Source organism: Lupinus angustifolius, unplaced genomic scaffold, assembly GCF_001865875.1.
Source record: "Lupinus angustifolius cultivar Tanjil unplaced genomic scaffold, LupAngTanjil_v1.0 Scaffold_81_74, whole genome shotgun sequence".
NCBI classification, from domain to species: Eukaryota; Viridiplantae; Streptophyta; class Magnoliopsida; order Fabales; family Fabaceae; genus Lupinus; species Lupinus angustifolius.
In genome coordinates this window covers 1-18,971 of record NW_017723965.1, presented here as the reverse complement: position 1 = coordinate 18,971, position 18,971 = coordinate 1, and the positions used below count along the sequence as shown (strand labels likewise).

General features: G+C 35.3%; 1 protein-coding gene across 2 annotated transcripts; it reads right to left on the bottom strand.

Annotated features, from left to right (window-relative positions):
• Positions 1 to 6,443: 6,443 nt before the first annotated feature.
• LOC109339562 (pre-mRNA-processing factor 19-like) lies at positions 6,444 to 16,254 on the bottom strand. 2 transcript variants are annotated; one of them, XM_019577019.1, is made up of 19 exons: positions 16,121 to 16,254; positions 15,891 to 15,976; positions 15,364 to 15,435; positions 15,205 to 15,267; positions 14,018 to 14,104; positions 13,302 to 13,449; positions 12,795 to 12,913; positions 12,355 to 12,471; positions 12,164 to 12,259; positions 12,029 to 12,088; positions 11,448 to 11,522; positions 10,697 to 10,801; positions 8,751 to 8,870; positions 8,587 to 8,664; positions 8,416 to 8,512; positions 8,281 to 8,332; positions 7,023 to 7,093; positions 6,789 to 6,936; positions 6,444 to 6,751 (listed from the first exon to the last, which is right to left on the bottom strand). In XM_019577019.1, exons 1-18 carry the CDS (start codon positions 16,131 to 16,133, stop codon positions 6,821 to 6,823), a joined length of 1,575 nt encoding a protein of 524 aa, XP_019432564.1. In that variant the 5' UTR covers positions 16,134 to 16,254; the 3' UTR covers positions 6,444 to 6,751; positions 6,789 to 6,820. The 2 variants fall into 2 exon arrangements, with proteins under 2 accessions (XP_019432564.1, XP_019432563.1); XM_019577018.1 differs by having other exon boundaries at positions 6,444 to 6,936.
• Positions 16,255 to 18,971: the final 2,717 nt, after the last annotated feature.

Here is an 18,971-nt window from a genome sequence, read left to right as displayed (position 1 = left end):
CATTTGCGCCGTGGTTAAACGACGTATGTGAAGGGAGGGGTTGGAGATGGGTGTTGGCGGTGAGGGAGTGGTTTTGGAAAAATTGGGTGGTTGGGGGAATTTAGTCGGTTTTGGATAACCACAACCAACATCAAGTAATTTGGCCTCCACCAACTTAGCTAAACCCAAGGCTTCCGAAATTGTTTGAGGCCGTAATATGGCCAGTTCCCGTCTAATTTCATTAGAGATGCCAGACAGAAAACAGTTAAGAATTCTCTCGGGGGAGAGACCCCAAATTCGGTTACATAGTTTTTCAAATCTATGTTGATACTCTGCCACGGTCCCTATCTGCCTGAGTTTAAATAGTTCAGCCTGATGATTTGTGTAAGTAGATGGGCCGAAACGGGTCTCTAAAGCCTTGGTAAAGGAATGTCAATATGAAAGTTGGGAGTTGTGAAACATCCATTGGAACTAATTAAGAGCTTCCCCTTACATGTAGAAGGAAATCATAGGGAGACGTTGATCAGGATGGACCATATATATTTGAAAAAACTGTTCAGCCTGAAAAATCCAACTAAGAGGTTCCGAACCATCAAAGGGGATAAGCTGGAGTTTAGGTGGTCGTGGTGGAGGGGAAGGGTTGGGCTAGGGATGGGGGCTATGGTATGTGGGAATGTGTTGGGGTGGTGGGGTGAAATGGATGTTGGGTTGTGGATGTGGTTTGGGAGGAATATTGGGCGTGAGGTGAGAGGATGAGGTTTGGGAGGGAGAGCTGTGGGGGGTCTGGGAGTATGGGCGGTAAGATGCGGAGGTTAGTAAGTTTATCAGTGATGGTGTATAGGATAGTGGTGATGGCGGCATGTTGTGCATCTTACTGCTCCTGGTTTTCTTTTAATTGCTCAATGAGTAGTTGGGTGATGGAGTCATCTGGTTCTTTATGAGTGATTTTGGGAGGCATTGTGAGAGAAAATGAAAGCACCAAATTGTTAGGATAATTATACTACTTGATTACTATGGACTAAGTATGCAGAAGATAGACTAAGAAATTCTAAGAAAATAATTCTGGACAAAATTCCTCATAGGGAGTTCATCATTCATTCACCATTAATAAAGCAAAGTTCAGAAAGATAAAGATGATATGAACCGTACAAGTGGTCAGATGTTACATAACAATAACTAAAAAGTAAGATATTTTGAGAGGGTTTTTACTCCTCTATATAGTCTTTCATCCAGAAAGGCTTTCTTGCATCTCTTTTGGGCCTTTCTACATATTGGGCCCTAACACTTACTCTATCAAGTGGGCTATACAAAAATCCTATCTACATCACTCACATTATTCCATATGCTTCTCACTATACCCAATTATCTCCTTTACACTCTGTTGTTACAAGTAATAGTTGACGACATTAAAATATAAACTACTCATATAGGAATTATAGTGTATTTGAGTCAAATGATATACCATTATCACAGTGACAGTCATTTATGACAAACATGCAATAGTTAATGCAACATTCTCATGGTGGGTCAATCTAATATATCTTTGCTCTTAATATGTACCCCAATGAAGACTTTTCATGTCTATTATTTGTGAGATATATAACATGAATTACTCATACACAAGTCTTAGTATTGCCCAAATATTAATAATAACAAGGGAGAAAATTTAAGAATATTATTTTGTCGGATTTAGCTACCAAGTCTATAACTTGCGGTTCTAAAAATTTGCATGCTATTCTATGGAGATTAATATTCTTTATAGAAACATTAAATTAAAACTCCTTTACTTAATAATAATAATAAGATGTTACATAATATGTTTGGAATATATTTACTCTAAGTGCATACATTCATAGATTTCATCCACACTAGAGCTAATCAAGTATATGTTTAATGCTTATTGCTTTAGTATAACTATCATGCTTCTGTTGTGGAATGGGTTTAGTCAAGGGATTAGCAACATTATCATTAGTATGCGTTTTGTATATTTTCACGTCTCATGTGTCAATTATCTCCCAAATGAGATGAAGTGGGTTAAGTATATGTTTGGATCATTGATGGAATCTAGATCCCTTAGCGTGTGCAATTTGTCCATTGTTATCACACAATGGAGATTCATTGGGTCCACAATACTAGGAACAACACCCTACTCCAAAATTAACTTCCCGATCAAAACTGCTTCCTTTGAAACATTTGAAGCATTAATATTATTGGAGATCAAAGCTATCATAACACATTTTGCACATTTTATACATGTAATTAATATCTTAGTTAGTTTGATAAGAGTTTGTTTAGTTGTTACTTGTATCACAAGTTATCTTTGTATTGTGTATATAAGCACATGACTTGTAATCCTTTAATTAATCAATGAAGATTCACAATATTCATTTTATGCTTCCGCGTTATTTTCACAATATGGTATCAAAGCCTTCATCCTAAAGGTTTTGATTACCGCTGTACATTTTCTACAATAATTATTTTTCTCTTCCAAGATTCAACAAACAACAGAAAAAGATGGAAATTGAAGTTATGGAGAATAATGTAGAAGATGAAAGCAAAAAGGAAGAGAAGCAGAACATGAATCAAGAAGGAATATAAAGCAGAAGATGAAAGAAGATCAAGAAATGTGATACATCCCATCCTTCATTTTCACAACTCCTCCCTAGGAATACAAAACTGTGTGGTGCATGAGAGGGAGTCAAAGAAGAAAATTGTCAGCTTCTCATTCAGAAGGAAAGAGACTGTACCAAAATGTTTATTATTTCATCATTCCCTTTAGACTTTCTTGATGCGGGTGGAAGAATTATGGCGTCAACAATGAGACTCAATGCTTTGTCAATCACAAAGGTTCATCAACAGTTCTAGTAACCACATGATCAGTTCTAGGATCATTGTTTGTTGTCTTCTTGGTTTGTGCAGTCTATCATTTCTATGATTCCTACACACTTCGAAAAGAAAAGCAAGTAATTTTTGACAAGTTTCTAGAAGACCATAGAGCTCTCAAGTCTACTAGATACTCATATATCAAACAGAAACAAGATCAACAACAACAAGATTAACAACAACAACGAGATCAACAACAACAACAAGAACAACAACCATACACACTCTAATCATCTCAATATCAATCTTGTCCAAAAAACAAGAAGAGATGTATTTTCTTGGGTTCTTTTGCATACTCAAGAATCCTCCAACATTATAAAACCATGGAAAAACCATGGGAATATGGTCAAGATTTTTTTGACCAGGAAAATAATCAAGTAGTTGAGAAAATCCAATCACATGAGGATCGAGATTCCGATCCATCACACTGTTATCAAATCAAATTATCAAGTTGGAGTCATTAACATTTACCCTCCAGCTTGAGGGGAGCTATTAGAGATCAAAGCTACCATGACACATTTTGCATATTTTACACATGTGATTAATATCTTAGTTAGTTTGTTAAGAGTTTGTTTAGTTATTACTTGTATCACAAGTTATCTTTGTATTGTGTATATAAGCACATGACTTGTAATCCTTTAATCAATCAATGAAGATTCACAATATTCATTTTATGCTTCCGCGTTATTTTTGCAATAAATATACTCAACATCTATTGAGGAATCTGTTAAGGATAGAGCACAATGCGGAAGCACATGATTGAATCAATTGAGAACAAAAGAGAAGCAAGTAAAGGATAAAGAAAATAACACACAAGATTTAACGTGGAAAAACCCCTCAGTATGAGAGGAAAAAACCACGGGCGATCAAGAGCAAAATTCCACTATGTAAAAAAGAAGAGTACAAGAAATCCTCTTATAATGATGAGGACAAATGACAATATTTTTTCTCACAAATACTCTCTCAAATGGAACAAGAATTCTCACCAAGAATGCACTCACAATATATGTGTAAATGAAAGAGATGTTGTGAAGATGATTTTGAAGCTCTCTATATGTGTCCTTTTATAGGCAAGCAAAGTCTTGGTATCTTGGATATGAAGCATTGGATGCTTGGAAACAAAGCCATAAAAGTGACATAAAATGCCCTTAAAGAGAGCCATAAAATTGTCATAAAATTCTTTTAAGGCATAGTAATGAGAGGCATCTAACAAATCAATAGATATTTCTTACTTTGAACTCGTCCAGTTCACAGTACAACCATGTAAACACAACATGTAATCTGACTACGATAATGAGTCATATGTATTAGTTTGGAACCTAACATCAGTGTAACCTATTACACTTAGCTCTCCTTCCCCTCATATACCAAGAATGTGTCATTTGTCATTCTCAAGTATTTAAGGATGTTCTTGACAACAGTCCATTGAGCTTCAATAGGACTAGTCTGGTATTTACTCGTCATGCTTAATGCATGCAAGATATATGATCGAGTACATAACAAGATATTCATTAGAGATCCAATTGTTGTGGCATGTGGAATGTTATTCATGTTGTTTGTTTCTTCCATACTGGATGGAGATAGAGCCTTCGAAAGTTTCAATGCATGTGATATAGGGATAGGTCATTTCTTAGAATATTGCATGTTGAACTGCTTCAAAGCTTTATGAATGTATGTTCTGTGACGTAGACCAATCAACCTCTTTGATTTATCTCTATAGATTTTAATTCCCAATACATAGGTAGTTTTTTTTAAGTCCTCCGTCCAAACACATTTTCCTGAACAAGGATAAATGGAGAGGGCAAGTGATTGTTTTACTCACATTTTTAATGGCAAAAATGTAATTTTATGATATACAAAAGGATAAAATTGTTATTACATGTTGCATTTTGTGTGTTAATGTGTGTCACTTGCCTCTCCATTAATGGAGAGGAGCCTTACTCCATTTTCCTAACCAAGTTTTTATAGACGGAAGAGTATGAATGTCATTTCAAATGAAAGGTATGTCATCCACTTACAAATTAAGAGTATATTGCACTTATATTTCCTAAGCTTTAATGAAATTACACAAACCTCCTTCTTTTTTATAAACCTACACACAAACTATCCATAATTGTATATATACATTACATTGACTATCCTTATTGGAGAGATAAGTGTAATTTTTTAAACAAAAAATTGTGATGAGTTTAATTAAACTAAATAAAATATGATATATCATGAAGACAAGTCAAAATATTATAATAATCAATATATATTCATTATTTTTGGTTCATTATGAACTACATCAATAACTCTAACATCACTTTTAAATCACTCTTATGTTATATTGTAATTAACCAAAATAATGAATAAATATTCACTTTTATACTATTTGGTTTGTCTTCACAATATACCATATTTTGTTTAAATTAATTACGATTCTCACTATTTTTTTGTTTAAGAATTTACTCTTATCTTTCCAATAGGAATAGTTAGTATAATGTGTATATATAATTAAGGATAACTTGTGTAGGTTTAAAAAAAAATGAGAGTAACTTAATTTTACTAAAAACTCTGTTGGATATAATTTAAAAATTAATTAAAAATTGTGTTTTATTCCCCTCTCTTGCCTCCACGGCCCTTGCATGAGGAGGATGATGACACTAATGGCAAGAGACAGCCACTCCGCACTCTCTCTCTCTCTCTGCTATAACTATGATTGAGAGGCCCGCTCCTCCTCCACCACCGTACCCCATCAATGGCTTCATCAGATGACCCTCCTCCAACCTTGCCTACATGTGAGGCTTCAATTTTTGACAACAACCACTCTAATTGTACTGATTTCATTTCCTTGCTTTTGTGATTGGATGAGATTTCTTGAGATTATGATTATGTGGAATTAACATATCGTTTGAATGTGAATTGCAGTTGTTATTGAAGTGTAAATTATTTTGTGATTAAAATTATTTTGATATCAATGTAGTTTGATACGGTTGTATCGCAGTTTAATATAGTCCAAATACAATCCGATACGGTTATATTCTAACCCAATGTAGTCGCATAATTGTGATTCACACCACAATTATAGTATAATGTGATTGTAGTAAACACCACAATTGTCTATAATTTAAAACATGTGTCACCACCATCCAATGGCAATGGAGGCACAACATAGTAGCATTTTGACACTAATGAACAAGTTTTTTATATTTTTCATACTACTGCTTTTTAATATAAAATGAAATCTAATTAAAAAATATTGAATGAATTGGGACGTACACCACAACAAAATCAAGGGTTGAGATTGCTGCACATTAGACAGCATTGGACATATTAGATGAGTTCAAACGAAATTTTAACGTATGTTCTTGTATTGTAATCCACTGCCTCTGGTTTTGAATATAAGCAAAATTTCGAATATTTTAGTGTTATCAAATATAAGAAAAGATTAAAAAAACCGTAATATAGTGTAGGATCTTTTAAATGCGATGAAATCCAAAGGTTACAATACCTAAGATGAAAAAGAACATGCATAATGCTTACATAGAAAATGGGAGTAGCAGTGAGTAATGTCTACCTAATTAAGGAAATGAAAAACAAGATGAATGACTTTAAACCATTTCAATTTCTAGTGAAGTAATATGGCTGACAAATTCGAGTTATGAGACTAACAAGGAATCACATTACAAAATTTCACTAATAACCATTTACTGATTCAATCAAGTTCTAATGATAAGGCAAATATGACACAGCTTCTCAGTCCTTTAAGTTAGCAGACAAAGCTAATGCATATAGTAATGTTGCTGCAGAAAGCATGACAGTACATTTGACACATTCCACAACACCATGTTATGTGAAGGGAACAAGACTGAGTAATCATAGAACCAAAAACCTCTATTCCACTTTCAAACGAAGCTATTAAACCAATTGTCAATGGAAGGAAGCAACTGTCACTCTAGCTGAGACCGAGGCCGATTCATGAATCGGTAGAGCCATCTTCTATTGGCAGGCCAAATATTCGGAGATTTCGGTCCATTGATCCCACTGCTATATATTTTGAATCTGGACCAAATTTAACACTGGTAGCTTTCCCTGGAAAAAAGAGTACAAGTCTTGGTAAAAATTATACAATCATGAAATACCTTACGTTTTGATAAATTATACAATCATGACAGAACCTGTTCCTGATAAATCAGGGAAAGTTTTGACACAGTTCCATTCATGCTTCACACTTGCAACTTGATAAATCCTGCATACATGCACAGTCAATGGAAATGACTAAACAATAATAGAATAAAATAAATAAAAAAGAGGAAAGGAGCTGGCAGTTTGATGCTGCTTTTTTTCTGCCCATAACCGAAGACAAATTGTGGTCTATGATAAATTGCTTCAATTCAAATACTAACATAGTAACATGGCTTTAATTAAAATACAAGCATTAATTTTAGGGAGATTTTTATATACACCCGTCAATTTTAATAAAATTTACCCGAATGAACTAAATTACCCTTTTTAACCCGAGTAAAACCCAACCTACACCCTACTCTTTTACGATCCCTCCAAAAACCTCATACCATCACTCTTCCATGCTTGTGAGTCTAAATTTACATGGTGTGACAAATGCACAAACATAACATTATCAACTCGTGGTCTTTTTGGTCAAAATCATAACCTGTGATTAAGTAGTGTAGACTCTGATTCTTATCATCTCAATATTTTAATACAAAAATCAAATTTCAACAAAAACTTCTTTATTGATGTTCTCATACTCCTAAATTTAGTGAATGCACTAGAGTTTACCACTTCTAGATGTGGTGAAAACTACTACGAGTGCATAGCCAATGCAATGGACGACAACGCAAAACTCTTCCAAAAGCGAATCATTCAGGTTGTACACTAAGATTTCATGCCTTGCAGGAGGGGCTAAGTGACGTTTTTGGGTTAGGGTGGGGCTTTTGGGTGAGAGGTGAGTTGGGTTTAACTTGAGTTAAAAGGGTAGTTTAGGTATTTGGGGTCAAGTTTCTTAAAATCCAGGTTGCATATAAATTTTTGTAAGGTATATATAGAAACCCCCCTTAAATTTATGCAATAAAAACTGCAACAAAAATGACAGTCTATATAATAGACTTATTGGGACAACATCTTCTATCCCATAATATGTGCCACTCTATATGCTAAGAGTTTTGATTGGTCAGAAAAATACTTCACAATTAAAATTTTAACTTACACACATTTTTGCAACCAATCATACCTTATGACACATGGAGTGACACACATTGTGGGACAGAAGATGTACTCCCAGACTTATTTGGACTCAATAACTAAAGATTGTCTAACAAGTCAGAAACCAAGGCCATTGAACTAGTACCAACAGTTTTCCAATAATTAACACATCCAACAGCAATGTATAATCAAAATAAAGTAGAAAACACTCACCTTGTATCAGAGCCAGCAACCGCAAGGTAGGATCCACTATGATCGAACTCCACTGCAAGATACAGAGAATTACATGAAGACCTTATGAATTAGGCATAACTTCTTACCATGTAAACAAGTTATGAGGATGAATACCAGAGTTTGTTGGTGTTTCTGAGTCATATGGGGCAAAATTCCGGAAATTTTTCAATTTACGTAGATCCCAAAGCCTTACACCATCATGAGCTGCAGTCTGTCAAATTCAAGTGTACATATAAGAATACTGTATAAACAGTCATCCTACTTTTACAACTTTTTCTCACATACCGCAAGGAAGTAACCATTCTCAGAAAAGGATATGGCAGTTACTGGGCCTACATGCCCATCAAATCTAGCAACATTTGCCTGAAACCAATATAAGAATGTAAAAGATATAAACAGAACAATAATGAAACATTACAATTGAAATATAAGAAGAGGAAATTATATACCTGACTTTTCACATCCCAGATCTTAACAAGACCTTCTGTAGTGCCGGTACCAAGAATGAGACCATCAGGATGAAAAACGGCAGATGTATAGCCCTCAGAATAACCTGAAGACTCCGAAACCTACACAGCTCAAATTGTTTGCATGCTTCAAAATTTATGCAGGAAAAACTCAAATTTTGAAGTTAAAATAAATTCTTCAGACACCACTACCAAACTATTCCATAGAGAATTATATCAGTGATGTAAGTTAGTATTGTCTAATTTGTACGATAAGAATAACAAACCGAAACAGATTTGCTCTACAACAATTCAAATTGGAGGTGGTATCATTTTTGCTCCAGAACTGGTTGCTGTACCATCCGAATCGCTTCTTGGTCGAGATTCATACGAGTTTGAATAACCAGATCGCCCTCAAAAGTGGGTTAAGTTGCACGTGTTAATTTTTTTGAAAACCCTAAAAAATAAATTTTCAGAAGAAAAAAATTAAACCTACTAGTCTTCTGCTGTTTCTACTTCAATGTAAACCCTGGTTGTACCGACTGTAAATACCCCAGTTTCTTCAAGTGTAAATACTGTTCCTTCCTTGGATTTTCTCATGTAAATATTGTTCTCACCTCAAACACGCTATGGCACTGCAGATTACATCACTGTCATTCAGAGGATATTGATTATGTTTTAATATCCCACACGCCTTCTACCAATAAAACTGCAAGATTAATGTTTCTGCTAGTAGTTTAGGCAAGCTCGTTGCTTGGGGTCTACTTCTTCCCCTTTAGAAATAAGTTTAGGTGATTTTTGCAGCAGGCCCTACTTTGTGTTCCTATGGATAATTTTATTAAATCACTTTAGTTTAAAATGATATACCTGGATCTATCTGTTAAAGCTCAAGTCAAATGATATACCTTAATCGTGTCCAAACCTCTCTGTTCCTTCAATATTGGATCATGCCTTTCTTACTTCTACCTTATATAATTGGCTACCGAATGCATATTTGCAACAAGTTCCTTTGACTAGACATCTCAACAATCCACCTAAAATTCTATTTTCCTCAGAGTGCTTGGTTGTGCCGGTTACAATGTGAATATAGTTTGCCAAATCCCCTTAGCTACTAGAAGAGCACTAGAAGGTGGTCAAACAGATTCGAATATAATTATACCTCAAGGGCACCTCGTCCCTTCAGACTTACTGTGATGCATAATGGGCATCAGATGTATATAATCGCAGGTCAACCTCTTGAAATTGTCTGTGTAGGTCCTAATCCCTATCCTGGCGGTATACGAAGCAACCTTTAGTTGCAAGATCTAGGACAGAAACTTGACCAATAAAACAGATTTGCTGTATTAGACTGAAACACTACTTAAAGGCGTCGAAGGTCTAGTCTCTATCCCAGTTATTTACTGGCAGTCACAGCACAAAATCCCTCCTCACAATTCTGTTTTTCCCTGAAGGGTGAAGGGCGTGTAGATAGTTTAGTTTTTTGTCAGGGAGGAAGTTCTTGACAAGAGCCTAATTGTCTCCTGTATTCCAGCTCGAGATCAATATGCTGACATTCTTAATAAAGCTGTCAAATATCAGGTTCTGTAATCAGAGAGACGAACTAAGAGTACTAGATTAATTTGCTTTGATACATCAACCTTGTGTTTGAGGAGGAAATGTCAGAGTAAATACCAGCTTAGCTTATATAGCTTGGAAAATGTGACAACAGATAGTTTGCACCAGATCAGAGTTAGACAGTCAAGATTCAGTTATGATCCAGCTACTCTAGGAGCAACACTATGTATAGAAATGCTCTTTCTCTCCTCACTTTCCATATTTTGCTCACTAGTTTCGTTGCATTGACAAAGCGTAAAACACATTACTCTAACCAACAAAAAAGTGATAGAAGTGCTCCAAATAAAGGGTTCACATGCATGCATTATTCTTCCCCTTTATTAACTGTCACATACCTGAGTCAGACAAGTCCCCGAAGACATGTCATAGAAGCACCAAGTGCCATCCAGTGAAGCAGTCACAAAGTAATTATTGGTGGCATGGACAGTAACAGCTTGAACCTGAAAAAATAGGAAGGACAGATTATTCTTGTATCACATGGAGTTCATAAGCAATTATAATCGATGGAGGGTGTCAGGAGAATCAAATCCTAGACTCGCCAGAAGCCACACATAGTTGAGAACATCAATTGTAAATCCATTCATAAAAGAAGTTTCCCAATTAATGAAGTCCTCTTTCATGGGTATATGACATATGACCTTCGTAGGAAAAAAAATCACTTAGAAAGCGAAAGTGAGACTTGGTGCATTTGGGGTTTATGATTCTCAAATAATCTGATTAAAAAATTACCAGATAACCTTAACATCCAAAAGTCTAGTTTAAAATTTTCAGTGTTTTTTCACCGAAAAACAACTTCTTTGTTGGGAAACACCTTCCTCCATTATAGATTGCCATTTTGGAGGCGCAACAGTTGTTGTTCCTAAAAATACTCTGAATCAAACACCTCATTATAGAGGACACACATGCATAAAAACTTTACCTGTTAAGAAGAGTATTTCATTTATAATAAAAAGCAGTAAATGCACTATAGTCCGCTGAGGTTTGAGAGGAAAAGAATCATATCAAAATCAAGCAGTCAATAATGGTAAAAAAACAAAACAGTAACTAATTATGAATAGAAATATGGTGATATCAAGATTCATTTACCTCAGCCGTATGATCCCGCAATATGTGTTTGCAGTTATAGTTACCATCGTCAGAGCCTTGCCACAGCCGAACTGTCTGCAATGTGAAGTAAAAGATATTGAAATGTGAAAAACGAAAATAGCTAACTTGTAATAAAAAGGTTGCATATTCTAGAATATCTTATACCAGTCCATTTCAGAAATTGCAAATCTGACAAGATTAAGTGGTAAGAAGCATATTACAAACTAATGGCTGAAAATGTATTTTTGAAAAGGCTTGGTGCTAAATAAACACAAAATAAAAAAAAAGTGCAAGACATTAATCAAATTGGGTACAGCTACAACTGTAAGTATCTGGCTTAGCACTTAATAGAATGAAACAACATCTTTCCAGTTTCATGTGTTCTTCTGAATAAACATTAATTACTCATATAAACATCATTTCAGGTGACCAAGTGATCGGCCAGACAAAAGAGATACCCATTATCAGAACAAAAATGCAAACATAAATTGCATGAGACTAAAAATGAGGAGTGAATTCTGGATTCACAGTTGACATGCAAAACTAAACTGCCCTGGAATTAGAAAGGGATAGAATTTTACCTTATCTGCTGAGCCAGTTAAGATCAAATCACCCTGACCTACAAACTTTACGGTGGTCACCTGAAAAAAAGTATGCATAATCAGCTAAAGATCTTTTAAGAAAAGATATCACAGCTATTCAAACAAAAATGAAACCTTTTTCGAGTGGCCACTGAGTGTAGATAATATCTGTCCTGATGGTCGGTCAAAAACGACAGCATTGGTGTCAATACCACCAGTTGCAATTATATCCTGCAAATAAGGGAACAAGATGATCCTTGGTTAATACCAGCAAAATTTCAAAAACAACTTTTGCACACTTTCAGTATACAGATTAAAAGAAATACCTTTGAATAAAGAATGTCAATAGATACAATTCCTGGTTTGTTTGTTTTGTGGATGGGGTGACTGGATGTCTGGGTATATCTCTCTATATCATCAACAGGAGCCAAAGTTGCAGGAATCTGAAACATAATAGAGAAGGGCATTAACAAAAAAAAAGTTCAAATTTACTAACTTACATTCAGAAATGTCAAAAAATATGATATATGCTGCATAAGATATCTGGCTAAATATACAAAATTAGATTTCAAAAAATACAATTTCATCAGACAAGTAGAATTATTGAGGTGAATAAACAAGTAAAAAAGAATCCTAGAAATGTCATTAGATTTCTGAATATCTCTAAGAAACACAGACAACACAAAGAAAACAACTAAATAGTAAACTAAGGAAATACTGGCATAGCAGATATAAATGCTCATCTATATAATCTATATGAGAATACCTGTCGCTTTTTCCTCTGCTGGGAGAGAGCAGCATTGCAGTCAGTTAGCTCAGAAATAATGCTGGTAGTTATTCCAGGATGTATTTTCTTCGCACCAGGAGCCATCTCATCCTCAGCAGCTAAAATATACAAAAGTTAACTCAATTGGGCAGTTTTTATATAAAAATGAAATATTATTAGAAAAGGGAGAATATTACAAGAAGGGTAACAAATCCTTATGAGAACAAAAGGAAAACTTAGAAGCTAAGCAAAAGGGTCATGCGAAAAAGCATGCCAGTCTCTCTGCATGTCTACCAAATGAACACCAAAAAGCCCATGGGTTTTGCACCAGAGGGAAGCCAATTAAAAGAATAGTTAAATCAAATGGGAAAAATCATAGCTTTTGAACACTTTCATCTCAAACATTGATGTACAGCTTTTATTGAATGTATATAAAACTCAGCTAACAAAATGACTTTATAATTTGAAATAAGTAGGAAAAGATTAATTCACAAAATTATAACAAACCTCTTTTCCCATTGCTCAGGACAGAGACATTTGCCGTTGTGGCATCTGATGAAGAAATAGGGAACTGTCTTTCTGCTTGTGCAAGTAATGACCTAGCTTCATCTCGTTCCTTTTTAAGTCTTGCAATCACTCGGCAAGCAGCATCATGCTACAGATTAAAAGAACTAAATAAGACAAATCTAAGTCTTGTTGTGGAAAATATAGCAATAAAACTAATTCTAAAATTTTGAAATCAATGTCATGACTCATGAAAGGATCTTCTTATATGTAATTAAGTAATTTCTTAATTAGAAGTTAATTCAATCCCTTCAGCCTCCTTATTTCCATCTAAACATAGCATTATGCTTACAAATGAAACAGATATCTATACTAAGATATTGTTTTTGATTTAACTCTATTCATTTTCCTGTAGGTCGCTTTTTTTTTTTTTGCAGTGAAAAAAAAATGGTTGCAGATTTGAAAGTTCACACTTTTGTAAGAATTCCTAGCATATAAAGACTATACACTTAATCACAAACAGTAAGAATGCAGGTTGACGGCCACGATAGTGCCAGTCAACAAGCTAGTTATATATATCAACATAACCCAAGTATCAAACAACAAAATTGAACATTATGAATTCATAGAAAAAATGGTGTCAATCAGTTCAGGCTGTACAAACCACAACTCCCATTTGACAGAGCTGTGGAAGACAATAAATTTCTAAGTCACCATACCTGATATAAAGCATGACTGAGCTCTTGCCTTGCTGTGTGCAATTGTTGCTCCAATGCAAAATTAGATAGCATCAATCCATCCCATTCCTATAAATTAGACAATAGAAATCATCTTTTTTTATAAGGAAAAAGTTCATTAGGGAAGAGGATTACAAGATAGGAAGATAAGACAGACTTCACCAAAGAACTAAATAGAGAAATATCAATAATTGTAACAAAAGCAGCCAAAATGCACCCAAAAAACAAGAGTGGGCCCAAACCAACCATCTTGAGCAAAGGACAAAATAATTGTTTTCTTTGACATAAAAAAGATTACACATGTCTCTTCATTATTTCTAATGATTTGTTTGGAAAATTTTCTAACAGGTTAAAGAAACCACCATTATATGTAAAGCATATAAAATAGCTTGAACAACTTTCATAGAAACAAAGAACAAACTGATAGAATAATAAAGTAGACTCATTATTATCCAAGAACCCACCCAGCTATGCATTCATTATAAAAGACCCCATTTGAGTAACAATTACTGCTCATTCTAGTTGTCTTGTCTCATCTTTATCAATTCATTCCTAAATCTAACTTGGGTCTTTGTCAATCCTGAAAGGCACTTTCAGTCAGTGATCCATAGATTGTTCCCACAAATTCAGCACTCGTGAATGCTTAAAACCTTAATAATGATAATCAAACTAAGCTTTTGCTTCATGATATCACACAAACAACATGCTAGTCCAGTCATCCGGCCATGATGATAAATCAGAATCACCCATAATATATATTTTTAGGTGATCATCCATAATATTACAACAAAATGAGGGAGGATACTGATATTATGCAATACTTAATTGGCCAATGTGTTTATTCTCTTTCTCCATAGTTATGTAATATGAAGAATAAAAATATCACTAGACTGAATTGCAATTTTATAACTACTATTACATCTAGGTACTCAATGAAAAGAAATATATAACTTCTCAGTTGCGAGCTTGCTAAAGAAAGGTCAAGAATCCAGTGCGTACTCCATCTAAGTTCTAACCAGAAACAGGTAACCAAATTTATATACCTTCCTAGTTATGAATGAAATAAGACAAACAAATAATTTTAGAAAGGTTCTGCGATATACAATTCTAAGCAGAGTATCCATTGACCAAATATTGTAAAGTTATGCTTCATAATCTAAATTACATACATTCTGGAACATGCCAAGCATGCCAGGGATGCTAGCTGCCTGCAGAGGCCTGGGCTTCACTATCTGCATGGTGAACCATCCTGATTTAGTTAGCATATTGCATGTTAACCTTAATAAGCAAAGAACCACTCCGAACAACTAATAACATTGCCACCATACCTTGCCTGTTTTGATTGGTACAATGTCATCCAAAGTAAGTGGTTCTCCAGTAATTGGACATTTTGCATAATCCTACTCAATTATTCAGCAAAGTTGAGCAAAGTATCAAAATCATATAAGTAAAATGTATTCACAAGATTATAAAACAACAGTACTGAAGATACTTAGATTAAGAATGACCACAGCACCCCCATTGCACAAGAAGAAGAAAATACATACTTAGACCCAAAAAACCGACTTCAAACAAGTTACATGTGTAATTTTAATACAATTACAAACACACACTTAGTTTTAAGCTCATTTTGACCCACATCATATTCCATACCCAAAAAAAACTTAACTTAAAAGAGCAAACTTTTCAACCAATCAGCACTCACAAAGTCATATTACTCAAAAGGTTTCATTTCATTTTTAACTCAATTTCTCATTAAACAATTTTCCTCCTCATTTTTACCCTCTACGCTTATTCTTCTTTTCATATTCTTCGAGCAAAATTGAATATGAAAATGAAGAGATAGAAAAGGTACCGATATGTGTCTCTCAATCAAACGCTTCTCGAAGAGAAGACCAGATTTCTTCGACACCACGGGCTCTTCCGGCACCTCACCGGAAACTGCACAAACACATAGAACAACAACAAAAAATCGAGATCAGAAAAAATTAAATGAATAAGTAGATAATAAATTACAAAAATTTAAGAAAACAAGTGTAGCGTGTTGAATCTGAAGGAGAGGTAGAAGAGGGAGAGAAATGTAACTGGAGCAGTTCATGGCGGAAGTGGAAATGAGAGTGTGTTAGGGTTTTGGGGTTTGGAGGCTGAAGGAAGAGTGAGAGGTAGAGAGATAAAAAACGAGAACGCGTTGAAATATTTGTTACTTCGAAATTGGCATAGCAAAATCAAAAAACAAAAACTTTAATGATGTTTTGGGCTTTTTTAATAATAAATGATGTTTTGGGCTTTGCTGTAGTTGGGCTTAGAGAAGGTGGTTATTCAAATAGTGGCGCCAATATGCACAGCTTATTTAACTATCTAAGTGTTGGTTAAGTCTTTTAAGATACTTATTTGAAAGAATGAGTTTGGGATGCCCATTCAAGTTGTACCGTCAGGTTCATTCAAAATAGATCAATGGTTATCATTTGTTTTTTTAAGTGTAATATCTATATATTTCCGATGTAAAGATTTATATACAATTATTACATTATTCACTGTTCATTTGGATTGTTTTTGTAAGAGTCAATGATGATTAAATATGAATGACGGATAATACAGTGAGAGTTTATAAAACTCATACACTATTAGTCAATGTTATAAAACTTAGTTCGGACCAGCTGATCTAGTCGATTCAACCATGAACAGGACATCTAATCGGTCCGAGTCTCACATCGAACCGGTTTCGCATCAAAACCAGATTCACTCGGTCGATTTAAGCCTAAAATCGGTGACTCAAATAGTTAGCTAATATTATAATTTTTTAGAATTTTTTATGTAAACTAAGTCAATCAGTCCAAGTATTGAATCACTGATCTAAATAATGTTAGCTCTAACTTTGGCAACCTCTTCTCGACTAAGGACTAGACTATCCTCGGCCTTATCGGACTAGCCTTTCCTCGCCCCTATCGGACTGGACTTTCCTCGACCGTATTGACTATGACTTTGGCAACCTCTTGTTGGGATTGAATAAATTCGGCCGCTACATCAGGAGCTTCCCTCCGTCTTGCCTCATACTGATTAATGATGGCTGATACATGTTCCCCAATAGCCATCACATATCTTTCCACCTTCTCCAACTCCACAGTATGAGTATTTTGGAGATGTTTCAATTTGGCAGCAAAGTCTTGACAGACCTTCACCGACACTTCCTCGACCCTAGTCTCTAGGACCCCCTCTATTTCGAAATACTTCATCATGGAGGCAGACATGATTGACCATTGTTTCAGGTTCTTGAGCAGAGCGAGCAAGGGAATCTTGTTAGAGAATTCCTTTGCCCCAACAGTGAGCACCTATTAATCAATTCTCATGGACACCGGGAAGTCATTTATTGTCTGCCTAGACCGATCAGCAGAAAGATGGGAGTTGGTGGATTTTCCCTTGTCAGGCCTTGACCAACCTTCAGTTGTCTTGGTGGGAGGAGGCGAAGTTACTTGTGTAGTAGCAGGCTGAGGAACTTCAACAACAGAAAGGGGAGGGGAGGAACCTCGATAGGAAGAAAATGAAGTACGATGGTCGAAGGAGTCCAACTGGATTCAACATGACCACCCTCGGGCAGAGGAAGAGGGACGAAGATATATTTTGCGCTAACGCTTCCCGGTAGGTGTGATATCCAGGTAGTACAACCCTTCGATAACACCAATATTTTAGGTCACGCCTCGCAACATTCTCTAGACATCTCTGCGGTTGGCCATCTCAATGAAAAACATTAAAAGAATAAGATAGAAAAAAATCAAACAAATGGAGAAATCACCGACTACAAATACTCTAGTATATGACCAAGACCTACCCATAGTAAGCTTGAAGGCATTATCATCCCCATATGAAGATGTGATAAGTGTCAAACATATCTAAATTTCATACATTTTATGGCACTTATCTTAAGCATAATTGAGAAAAACCAACTTAAAACAATACTTTTTATATAAATTATCACAATCTTGTATATTTGTGTTTGTATTTCTTTTTTATGTGTTTTGTAGGACTTAGAAAGAAGAAGAAAAGAGGAAAAATACTCATGGTAAAAAATAAAAAGAAGTCAAAATCAAGGTGCTCAAGCAGACAGCTGAGCGTGGACCAAGCCACGCTAAGCTGACCTGGACAACAGCCTAGCACCAGACTAATCCTGACACGGTCAGAACTCAAGCTTGGCACAGTTAGACACGAGCCTGGCACATGCCCAAGCTGCTCAACAAGTAGCTCACCGGTGAACCAGACTCCTACCTAAGTCAGCAAGCACCAGGTCACGTCCTAGTCAGTACAGTCAAAGCTGTTGAACAAGCAGCTTAGCGGTGCTACATGTGTGCTAAGGGGTGTGCACCCAGGCTTGACTTAGCCATCTAGCAAACCATGAAGTCACCAATGACATCACTTCAAGTAGTCCACCATAGGCTTTTCAAAGTAGCACACCATAGCTGGTCTCATAGCTCACAACTAGCTTTGATGAGTCAAGCTTAAGGAGGTGACAAAGCTGCTTGAACAAATGACCAAACCCATGCTGACGGGTTTGGTCAACTGCTGAGCGGTGCTAACAAGCAGCTCAGCGGCTCCAGGGAAACTTCTATAAATAGAGGCACATTTCATTCGAAAAAAATATCATATATCACACATTTGATTCACCATTCTGCCTAGAAATTCTTCCCTGAAGTTCTCTCTTCTTGTTCTTAGTTCATATGAGTTTTATTTAAGTAAGTTTTGTAATTTTAGTTTATCATTCAAGAGGAGAAAATGAGAAGGCAAATGAGATGCAAAAATCAATTTTGTAATCTCATTTGGAACTCAAAGCATCCAATCCTTGGATGGATGGTTCATGCTCCTAACAATTTGTTTTGAATATGGTTATATATTTCTACTTCTTCTTATATTCTAAAAAGTTTGAATTTTAATCATTCAAGTTGGT